Genomic DNA, 12181 nt, shown 5'->3' with positions numbered 1-12181 from the left:
AGGTATCAACGAGAATAGCTAACAGATGGAATTATAACTTACTAAACTGGCGAAATGTTACTCACGCGAAGGCGCTCCTGTTCCTAGAATCGGCGCACCCAGATTTCTAGTATGTACTATGGATTATTTCTCTGATTGACTCCGCCCATGCACCTTGGCGCACGCAGTTTAGCGCTATCATCAGCTGCTCCCTGAGAGCGTACATTAATGTGCTCTTTCTAGTTTACCTTTAAGCTTCGACAATGCATGCGCCGATCAATATACAGTCCGCGATGCGGCTCAAAGCGGAAATCGGGAGCGTTTTGAACTGAAATATTATTCGCGTTGTGTGGATCGAAGGGGCTCTGCCCCGGCTGCAAACTTTGTGCGTGCGCGCTTGTCAGTATTCTCCCGTTGCCCAAAATAATCCCCGTTAACCACATAACCAAGCCGGACGGGTGATGGCGGAAACAGCGGGTGCATCCATAATGCAACTACGCAGAATTAGTGAGACTTGCATAGTACGTGATACAATATCACAACAGAACAATATAACTTAATGCCGCCACATTAACAACGCTTAGAAAATCTTTCTATCACGTACGTTATACCCTTTCGATCAAAGAACAGTTTTTTTAAAGCGCTACATTCATACATGCACACTGGTGCAGGTACATGTTCCGCGCAACTCGTTATTAATTTAAAAGCTCTAATAATGCAAATCGTATGTTAGTCAACCTTTTAACAATAAACAAAACTTTTGAGATCAGGTATCAATCAAAATTCAAATTATGTTAATTACTAACATGTTGCAATTTGCATAATTTCCACTGCCTGGGAGGTGCATAGCGTCGCTTTGCGTATCTCGAGATGCGTACGTACCGGGACAGAACTGAATTTAAGTAATTTATTTAACAGTTTAGTAAATGTTAAACTTAATGTATAATGCAACGTAGACCAGAAGCAGAAACAGAATAACATTTATTCCCAATCCGCCAGTTGAAACATGGTGCATTCTGTCTAGCAGTCCTTTCCAAGACAGATACTGTGATTCCCCGCTGGAAAATACACATAAATTAACAATTATTTATAATTTCGAAAATTGCTTTAATGTGCAGAGTGCGGTGGTCAAAACTACAGACTAAAATTAATTTTCGAATTAATTCAAAGCCTAGCGGTAATACCGTACAGATGCAGTACAGCAGAGGTTTTACTAACAATTAATAATCTGTGTCGACCTCTGGTTGATGTGCCCATTGGTTACTGCTAAATGTTTTGGCAAGTTTCCACCAGGTCAGGCTGTAGCATGTGTATTTAAAGATGTCTAACTGCTTCTCCCTTAACGTATAGAAGCTGCAGCTTTATATAGCCCAGGAAATGGCCTCCAACGGTTCTTCTTTGGCAGCTAATGGAATCGGCGCCCGGGTTTCCTTCCGCAATTGAAGAACCTCCTGCAGGCGCTTCAAGCAAAGCCAAGCTCCATATGCGGTCAGCATCAACAGAAGCGCCCACACCTGCAGCGGTTATATGGCAGGCAAAAACAGCATACACTTCGTCGGATTATAACCGCCATAAAGGCGACGACGCCGACGCTCAACGTGCACGTACAGAAATAGGGTTTCGCAGAGCCGTTCAGCGTGTTCTCCATGGGGATAGCGGTATCGGGAACGCAGCAGGACGTATCGGAATTGACTGTCCCGGTGCAATCGTCGTCCACCGTTTCCTGTGAATTTTCGTCGTGACCAGCCTCGATTTCGCTGGGTTCCGGAGCCCTACAGTACAGTGCAAGTATACAGTTAAGCCTAAACCAGAGATACTCCCTTGTTACGCGTATTGCACAAACAAGCGTCCTGACTGCTGTAAAACACAATTTCCCGTTCAAGGCGGATGGAATCTATCACGAACACTGGACCAACCTGTTCTTGTCTTGCTCATCACGTGATTTCTTCAGAGATCTGATGCCACGGCCCCAGTAGACGAGTGCGATCGTCATTGATGCAATAGTGATAATTGTGAGCACAGGCAGTACCCAGATCCATCCGCGAAGAAGCTGGTATGTTATGGGTGAATAAGTGGAAGAGAAGAGCCACAGCAACGCCGGATGGCTGGTGTTCCACTGCGGATAGCCCAAATCCATCCAATACGAGAGGAGTACCGGAGGGATGTGCATCATGCCCTGTTGGGACCACAACGCCTGTCAGTTACGCGTGAACGACCGTATGAAACCACAAGCTGCAGTGCTTTATTTTGCTGTACTACTGATCAGTGGATTAAATTAACTGGTAAATATTAATTATAAATTTATCAGTGATAATTATTCCATGAATTTTCGTTTCGCTCGGGAAACGAATGCTCTACCGGTTTCACTGAGTGAATCCTCGTACCGGTGAGAACAGAACAAGAGCGCCCTTTGAACCCGTAGTCTTACTGGTCCGTGCGATTACAGACCCGTCCGAAAAATTACGGCTAACGCACCGTAATTTGTCCAACTGGGCTCGAGTCTTTTTTTTTATTTCTCCCGCTGTACCGGTACACATGAGCTCTTACTTCTGGACGGACTTGTATGTACATACAACTACAAACTGCATGCGGTACGCTGCAGTCTGAATTTGTCTCTGCAAGCCGGTGAAATTTCCTTACCGTTGCATACTTAATACAGTACGTTCTGCCAGTGCCGGCGTCGCTGTGATCCCGGATATAGCGGCTCCACCAAAATCCGATGCACGGCGCAAGCGAGCCGACGGCGGAATGAAGTCTTCCAGTGGTTCGACATTGTAGCACATAGCAGTCCACGAGCATAATACGAAGCATAATTTCATTAAGATCGCACCGTATCGATAAAGGAGCCGTGTCCTTGGCGTCGACCCTTTCGGTGCTGTGGCGGGCTTCTAATTTCTGCCGCTGTGAGCGGTACTACTTCTAAAAATAGCAATTAGGTTTTAAACGGGCCGAAAAAAGGCGAATGAAGATGTTTGATACGAATACAATTCATAAATTTGTGGTTATTATGCTAAAAACGTCAAATTTCTACCACCGGCTTTTATTATAATCATTATCGTTTTTATTAACAAAAAAGTATTTACTGCTACTTAACGGCAGTCAGTCGCCTTTATCGCACGTGAGATTACAATTCAATTTTTTAAATGTAAACTATATCAACCGTACCTGAATTTGTTGTTAATCCAGCCGAAGTATCGTTCCTGTATCCACCATTTCCAAATGCGGCCGGTACAATGCACACTGATCAACACATCCATAGTACACAACACGGGAACACGGCCGCTGAACCGACAGTGTTAATGACCACAACTGCAGCGGCGCCGCTCACCAGCACAACCGGTAGCACTCACAGCAGCAGCCAGACAAAAAACTGGCAATCTTGCTGAAAAATCTAACCACTACCCCAACGAAAATTAGCAAAGTAGGCCCTTCCAGTGACGGAGGGTGGGGAGCGAGACGTTGGCACCAGGGAATGAGCAGTGTACAGTGCGAATGTAAGCGCCAGTTGCGAATGACAAACAGCCCGGGGATATACTCATTAGGACCGTTGCGCAGAAATGGTGAAGGCGGCAACGTAGCCCAGTTGGCCGCGGCGTTCGTCGGCCGCCGGAGACGGCAGAATGTCTTAATCGGTGAAGGCTTCGGCGCCCGACGGCATCCACCCGGATACGATGTCATCCGAATCATACGCGCTCATGGGCTATTAAAGTAATTTAAAGTGTTTGAGCACGTAATATAGATTCGAGTGCAATTAATTTTTGTTGTGTAGATTTTGTAAGAGTAGTCTTTTGTGTAGAAGCTGTAGTTTGGCCATATGTGTCCTGTCAAAGACTAATTCTGAGTTGGGTATTTCGATATAAATGAGGCCGCTTTTGAAGTTCTCTGACGAAATGATTTTGGATTGGATGGTTTTGAATGGAGGGGGTTGGTATTTGTTGGGGATTGGTACAGTAGTTTTTTGAGCGCAGTTGAGCTTTGGGTATATAAAGGAGACGCGGAGTGTGGTGAGAATTCAGTTGGTGCGATTGCTGGAATGAGAAGTTTGTTGTGTGAACAGAGTTTTGATTTATGGTTGCGTCGTGAGTTTCGTGATTTCTGGTGGAATAAATTTGGTAATTGTGTTTGATGGTATTTCTTAAATGTTTTATTATTTAATTGTTTGAATTTTAAATTTTGTTTTAATAGGGTGGAGAGTGTGAATTGATCTTCATTGCGTGGGAAGTGGTGTGAGTGGGATTTCGGTGGATTTTTGCCTAGGAAAACATTTGATTGGTAAGAAATTATTTGTGTATGTTGATTAGCATACGATAATACTAGGTATGGGTTTGATATGGTTAAAATGATTCTATATAGGAAAAGTGGTATATTGTGTCAAGAGAATTAACTTTGATTAAATTTGTACTGGAATAATATTATTTATTAATTGGAGATATGTTTATGTGTTAGAGGCAGATGGTGTGTTAATGTATTTGTTTAATGAGCGGTATTTTGTCATTGTTTTGTGTTAGTTTGTTGAAGTTGATATGGAAGTGTTATAATACACCCCGTGCACGCCAAGTTGGCGATGTGCCATTTTAATTTTCTGCCGAATCGTGCAGCGCATGTTTTGCCAATCTTTTTAAAGGTTATAGCGTAGTTTTCTCTTGCGCATTTATTGAACAAAAACGTACAGTAATGGATTTGTGATAGCGGTGCCGCGCGAAACGCCTTCCGAAGTGAAGGCACCGATGAAACAAGTCATGGCAGTTCAAAAACACAATTTAATTCTGCCAGAAATGCAGGAACGACTTTAGGCGCTTGGAATTGAGGTCAGGTTCAGGACCCCCAAGAGAGTGCTTCAGGAAAAAAAACTAGAAGTTAGCGGCTAGACCAAACCTGCAAACCGCCTCGGGAGCGAAATCGTCTTTTTCGCCAAAAAAATGCGCTTGTTGAAAAAAGAGATGGTGTTCACTGAAAAGTGTTCCAATGGAGGGTCGCGTGCTTATGCTCAGGATGGTAGTGAAAATGTTAACGCCCAGCTCCTTGCAAATCGGGTTTTATGTTGCACGTTCAAGGAGGACTTCCCATGGCTGCATGGTAACCTCGCGGAGGAAATCGTCCTACAGTTCGGCCACGCCCGCCGTTATACCGGTGCCCTGCCCCAGGAAGGGCTTCAAGTTAATGGTGCAAAGTGCACCCCGAAGGGCCGATGCATGGCCAAGTGGGCAGATTTAGCGTCCATGGACTCCGGCATAAACGGGAATTTAAAATGAATTTTTTGTGGGAGGGACGAAACCGCGATAGCTCAACTGCAGCGCATTATTGAAGTGGCCTGCTCTAGTTATAAAATTCCTGTAATTCACAAATAGCTCAAATCTTAGAAACCTCAATTTAAATTATTGATTTTTATAATTTAGTAGGAGAACTAAATTAGGATTAATAGACTGAAATTTGGTTTTCAGAGTAAAATGCGTGCGGAAAATTTGTTGGTGTATATTTTTGTAACGGATGATTTATGTATTGCGGAATTAAAGGTTGACTTAAAAATTAGGGCATTTATAGAAATTCAATATTTCGTAAAGTGATACGGAGTGGTTTGATACAATTAATAGAGTTAATAAGTGTGAATTAAGATATTGCGTACAATGTGTAGAAAATTATGGAGTGAGGTTATGGAGCGTATTTAGTCAGTTTTAACGTGCTACACCGCATATTAGAAATTGCAGTTTAGGTCACTGTAGTCATATAGGTTAGCCCGCTTGAGTGACTGTGAACGTGGCATAGTGTTAGAAATATTGACTCGCATAGTGTAACCGTTCGAAATAATGGTAAAAGCTAAGTATAGAAAATTTATGTGGCATTATAGAGTCATGGTGTGTAGATATTGAAGTTGATAAAATAAATTTGAAAAAACAGGTGGATGTAGTGTTCCGTATGGTTTGGTGTATAGCAAATTTAGTAATGATTGAATGATTTTATGCTGAGAATGTGGATTAATTATGGAATAAATATGATGTTTGATATTTATGTGTTATAGATGATGGTGTTATGGATGATTGTGTATGCGATAAAAGTATTTTGAAGAAAAAGGTGGGTGTAACGATCCGTATGATTGTTGTATTTAGGGAACAAAGATTTTTGCGGAAATTGTCTGACTGAGCCGAAACCGTCTGAAATTGCATTTGTTTTCAAGCCGTTAAATGTAATTTTAATTTTAGAAACAAATAATTTTTTATGTATATTAAAAATATCTCTGTACAGTTGCAAATTGCGGACGATAGTGGTGTCGTGGATGTCGTGGCATATAATCAAATTCAACAACAATTATTTGGACATTCAGCAGCTGCCCATCAAAGTGGACTGATTGGAGTTAACGATTTTTCGGTTATGAATAAGCAATATCGTGTTATTTTGAAGCAGGCTTACAGTAAGATTGAAGTAAGTTGAAGTTCTATATTTTAATACTTATTGTAATATGTATGAATAGATATTTATTAAATATAAATAAATAGAATTTAATAATTATTAAAAAATATTTATGAATAGATATTATCACTATTGTTATATAAATGTTATTACAGGGCCGCAGCAAAGAAACCATCAGTGTAACCTATATGGAAGAAAGGATGCTTGGTATAAATTTAATCAAACTGAAAACGCAACAAATTTAACATTAAATTAAACAAAGAAATTTAAGTATGAAATTATTTTGTTTTTGTAGAAGAAAATCCATGTTCAGCTATGGATATTGGTGTCAGCAAAGAGCAAACAACCACAGTGCAACCTGAGTGCAGCAAACGATCGAATGGTAGGAAATTAAACACAAATAAGTTATATGAATTTGAATATGTGTTTTTGTATACAGTTACTCCGAAGAAACGGAATAAATGAGTGGAAAAGTGGAATTGAACTGCGAAGCAGAATTGAATGGTCCCAAGGCTTTGAATTTGGATAACATGATATTATTCTTTTACCAGTACAAGTATCATTTTGTATTATTAGCTAAATTCATTAGTGGTATGCTATTTGTATGAATGGTATAATATTATTATGGTGAATTGATTATGCCCGATTTTTGTACTATTATATTATATACCTTAGTATCATAATAATTATACTGTTGTGATGTGAAGTTTCAAAAAATCATTATTATGGTGTAATGTAGATATAATAAAATTTTTGTTTTACAATAAATTAGGATCTGTGTATAATAAGTATTGTAAAATAAATAAAAATATAATAATGAATGGAAGTGTAAGATGATTATGCTGTGCGTTATAATAGTACTTTCTAACCAATAATTGACTGCCAATTGGAAGATGGTGACAGAAAAAGTAAGGTATATGTAATAAATGCGTGCCCAACTGCGCCCAATAATTGTCATTTGGAAGGTAGTGACATAAGTCGTATAATATCGTATAATAATGTGGTTAACAGCTACCGCTAATATAAATATACGCCGTACTGCGCCCAACCAAGATCTTGGTGCCATCTGGAAGGCGGTGACATTAAGAGTAAAATGTATGTTATAAATATGCGCCCAACTGCGCCCAACTAACTAACAACTTACTGCCATATGGAGGGAGGTGACATGAAGAGTAACGTGTATATTATAAATATGCGCCCAACTGCGCCCAACTCAACTAACAACTTACTGCCACCAGGAGGGAGGTGACATAAGAGTAACGTGTATTAGTACTATAAATATGCGCCCTTATGCGCCCAACCAACAAAAATCAAGATAATTATGTCATATGCTAATTGTATAATTGATGTGCATAAGAAAATATGCGCTCCTGAACCGCCTGCCACATGGCCCCCTCCCCGAGGTGGCCGCCCGTTAGGTGTTTGACTGAAATTCAAGTAAAGGAATTTAAATTCACGGTGCAAAACCATATACCCGGTAACCCTTTTTTATCCTTGCTGCCTGCATCTGCGTACATTCTGCGTCTTCCACTCTATGCAGCGCTGATATATTATTTAGGTCTCTGCAATTTTCTTTTCATCTTGAAGGGTGAATGTACCGATCAATACAAGTATGCGGTGTGGATCAAACCCAAAATCATGAACGCACTGAAGTAAGTGTTATTGATCGCCCTACGATGCGATCCCCAGTTAGCAGTCGATAGATCTCCGCTCTCCGGGTGCCGGTTTAGTGGGCATGCGCTTGTTAGTTCATTTCCTGCGCAAAAATTTTTGTTTTCTTAACTGTCGGCAGTTGACAGGATTTGACGGGCGATGACGAATTGCGTAATTGTAATGGAACGCAAGTTTCAGAAAACAGCAATAAAAACGGGCAACGCGAGCAACAGACCAGGGCGCTGCTACCGCCTCCGAATTCGGAAAACTTTCATCGTTTCTAAAAGGGTATTAGGTATACTACCGTAGTATGCTTAAAAAACATTTTCATGTGCAAAGGTAAAAGGTCTTGACCAACAAAAATTAAATTAGATGAGTACACTGTACACGGTATTACGTTGTGGAATAAATACATAGCATTTTATGCGTTAACAATATATCTATATATACAACATAATTATATACAAATAAAATAGCATACAACAATAATATATATACAATATTAACAGTATTAGGAAGTATTTAGAAAATTCAGGGTGTGGCTACCGGACCCGCTGTTTCAGTTTCAGTTATGTTACCTGAAAGGGTCCACGGCTGCTCCAGTGGCCTCAAAATTATTATATTATTTTGTTAACTGCCAGTACAGCGTAACAGTACTCATTTAATTTTTGTTTTGTCGTGCCCAGTTGACCTTTGCAGATGAAAGCATTATTTAAAGGTCACTTCTATGCGCCAGGAAATTTCCTGGCGCATAGTCGTTTTGCTATGCGCCCGGAAATTCGCCGCCAAAATTAAATTTTATCGCTTTAAATTATTAATAACATAATACTGTCACTTGGTGAAAGTGCTTTTTATATAGACAGCATAACAACACGTGAGATTCATTACAAAAAGCACAAACTACGCTTTCCAAGAACTCAATATTTAGGAAAAACTAAGAACTGGAGTACCAGCAATACTTGTGATGGGCATTAGATGGGCATTAGACCTAAGGAAGCATTTGCGACTGCTCGAACAGAACATGGCAAATAGAGCTGAGAGCGTTTTGCCATGATAAAAGCGATAATGAGAGGATGAAGCCGGCGAACACCAAAGAAAATGCACATGTGGGTATGCATTGTGTTGTTATGGTCGCGTTGAAAAGTAAAAACACCACTGTACAGTTTTGCCGAATTTACAAATCAGCAAAAAAGCAGGGCATGCACGATTTTCCGACAGTCGAACGGAATAAGAAGCAACGGTCTCACCGGCATGTTAGCAGGCCGCGTTGGAGGGGCGGCCGCCCCCCCCTTTTTTCGATTTTGGCCGCCGTGAAGGCGGCGATTTTTCGGTTTTGATCGGGGGCGAATTTAAAGTATGGCGCCCCCCCCCCTTCCGCACCCTCCGCCCCGACCAGTTTCTGGCCGCCACCCCGGCGGATTTTAGCCAAAACGCCGCCCCCCCTACCAAAAAAACCCCAGCGCGGGCCTGCATGTTGGTACTGGAATGGGTTAATCCCAAAAATCGCGAGTACTATGCACACTTAAGCGGAAACCGATGGACTTGTATTAAGCTGTAAACCTGGATACATACATTATTACTTTGCACTCAAGGAAACGAAATGCACATTGAGTGTCCTTCCGTCCCGCAACAAAAGATCGGTTAGAGTAATTGTGGGGTATATGCACCAGCGTTTTGCGTCAAACATGCCCTTTCAAAAAATGCGAACATCAAAAGCGCGAATTATGCCAAACAGTCTACATTTCGAAACTGGCTAAACGAAATTATTGAAAACGGAAACCAGTTTCAAAAAATTCGGGGTGTCCTGGATAAAGTCCGTCTTGATGTAAAGAACGGTGTGCCGTATAAACAACTGGAATTACAGCCTTTCTGATCTAACCATCAAGTTGATAAAATTTCTTATGAAGGCTCGGGCTGTAATCGTAATCGGACGTGTGGGTTATGATTAGACTTCGTAAAGGGATATTAACAACTTAAAAACATTTACATTTTAATTTTGCGAGAAATTTCCTGGCGCATAGCAAATTGACTATGCGCCAGGAATTTTCCTGGCGCATAGCACTTTCGTTATTTAAAAGATACCAAGGTAGCATATTACCTTTCTACATACAGTATATGAGGTTTTCTGAATTTGAAGGCGGGTGTGCCCTTGTTAGACAAGTACGCTGTACTGGCGCCGGGAAACAGGCTGTACGCGTGACTTCAGAAGGCTGACCAATTAGCTGATCATCGTCGCCAGTCTCGCCACGCCACATTGGTAGCAATTTAGCAACATCTAAGGAAAATGGCTCGGGGCGTGCAGTACTGAATTCATGTACATTCAATAAAACTGACTTTTTTCGCGAACCCCGAAAGGACCTTGTTGTATTGTTTTATGTCGTTGTTCAGCCCAATTATCTTTGAACGGTCTAAAAGTGACCGAAAACCGCCTGCGCATTTCTTCCGGCTGCTTAGATGAGGTAAATTAAGGAAGGGGGCCGGTACATGGCACCAAAATCTTGTTCAAGTACTGTACATGTGCGAAAACATTCGCTCTCGCCCACTCCCAAACATGTATCACAGTCTTTTATTTTGTTCTGCAGCCGTTTACGCCAATATAATATCTACAGCAACTTGTGTACATATTATATTGGCGTAAAAGCCGCTTGTGCGCGCAATGTCCGGTTGCCGAGAGAGGACGAGTTAAGTGGATAACAAATTTGAAAGCACCAAAACGCTGCACCAAAAATCCCCAAAGTTAGGTTACGTGCTCGATCTTCTTGAAACTTTAGTGTATAAACATAGGACTATGAAGCTGAATCTGACCAGGGCACATAGGGGTCCTCCAAATTCAGAAAAATTTCATCTTTTGTAAAAACGTAGTATACTACCCAAGTATGCTTAAAAAAATATTTTCAGCTGCTGTAATTAAGATAGGCGTGGCCAGCGCAAATTAAAAGAGTACGCAATACCGCATACGTACTATGTTATGACAATGCACAGCGTAGACTTTATGCATTCTGTTCGAGTAGCAGCTGCTAGCACCGAGCAAAAAGAAACCCGCACGCGGTGGTCCCTACCACCGCTGTCAAACTGGAAATTTTCCAAATTTGTTATTTCCGGATTAGTGTGTTTAGTGTTTTCTAATTAGTGGCCTACTGCAATATATGACGGGCCGGCTACTCGTATGCATAAAGCCTGCGCTGTGCATTGTAATAACATAGTAAGTACATACATATTTGGTACTGCGTACTCTTTTAATTTGCGCTGGCCACGCCTATCTTAATTACAGCAGCTGAAAATATTTTTTAAGCATACTTGGGTAGTATACTACGTTTTTACAAAAGATGAAATTTTTCTGAATTTGGAGGACCCCTATGTGCCCTGGTGAGACAATATCAGGTTTTAACTAGAATTCGACGAAATATGCTCATCTGCTCTGCTGCGAGTTGCGTGTTAACTGTTGCGACAAATTTACTGTTAAAAAATTATTTTAATTTTCAGCCATTTTTATATTTATCAACAGATTAGGTAATTTTGTATTCTTCAATTTTATTAAAATTCGCAATTTTAACCACAAAAAGGACTGCACAACTTGTACAATTTTGGCCACCGCAGTGTGCAGTGGTAGAAACCATAGTTCTTAACTTAGACTTTGATAATCGCAACCAGACAAGTTGACCGTTTCCGGTTCTTTACCATAACCAACGACCAGTTTTCTAGAGAAATTATATTGTCAGCGTAAAAAAAGGAGTTCACGAAAAGCACAACAGTATTAACATTAACCGACTTAAGAAAAAATCCGGTGGGCAAGACAATAATTATGATTCTTAGACAAATCATATTGTAGATAAAGAAATGATCGATTAATCTCCAGCGAAAAATTTCATTTTAACGGCAAACTCCGATTCTTTGATAGTTTTCAGTCAACCGATTGCTCCCATAGTCAACTGCGACCGAACTGCCTCCGATAAGCAAAGAGCATCGGGCAGATAATTCCACTTCCGTCGGCCAAATTGGGTAATAAGAACATTAAGTAGAAAAGCGGCTAAGCTACGATTACGATAACCAATTTTAACTACATTGCCTTTTAATCCGAGAGAGGATAAGGATTTTGGTTGTTTTTTTAATGTTTAATTTTTAACTATTAAGTAGTGTACCAGCG

At 40.7% G+C, this 12181-nt stretch overlaps 1 protein-coding gene across 4 annotated transcripts; it reads left to right on the top strand.

Annotated features, from left to right (window-relative positions):
* The first annotated feature begins 3998 nt into the window (after positions 1-3998).
* On the top strand, positions 3999-7090 carry LOC129596329 (uncharacterized). Of its 4 annotated transcripts, XR_008691410.1 has the most exons (6): positions 3999-4091; positions 4165-4251; positions 6220-6396; positions 6540-6591; positions 6680-6766; positions 6824-7090. XR_008691410.1 is itself a non-coding variant. In XM_055493571.1 (5 exons), exons 1-5 carry the CDS (start codon positions 6007-6009, stop codon positions 6847-6849), a joined length of 384 nt encoding a protein of 127 aa, XP_055349546.1. In that variant the 5' UTR covers positions 5826-6006; the 3' UTR covers positions 6850-7090. The 4 variants fall into 4 exon arrangements, 2 of the variants coding, with proteins under 2 accessions (XP_055349546.1, XP_055349545.1); XM_055493571.1 differs by lacking the exons at positions 3999-4091; positions 4165-4251 and adding an exon at positions 5826-6048; XR_008691411.1 differs by lacking the exons at positions 3999-4091; positions 4165-4251 and adding an exon at positions 6091-6160.
* Positions 7091-12181: the final 5091 nt, after the last annotated feature.

This window comes from Paramacrobiotus metropolitanus, unplaced genomic scaffold (genome assembly GCF_019649055.1).
Source record: "Paramacrobiotus metropolitanus isolate TYO unplaced genomic scaffold, Prichtersi_v1.0 Parri_scaffold0000088, whole genome shotgun sequence".
Classification (NCBI taxonomy): Eukaryota; Metazoa; Tardigrada; class Eutardigrada; order Parachela; family Macrobiotidae; genus Paramacrobiotus; species Paramacrobiotus metropolitanus.
This window is presented reverse-complemented; position numbering and strand designations above follow the sequence as displayed.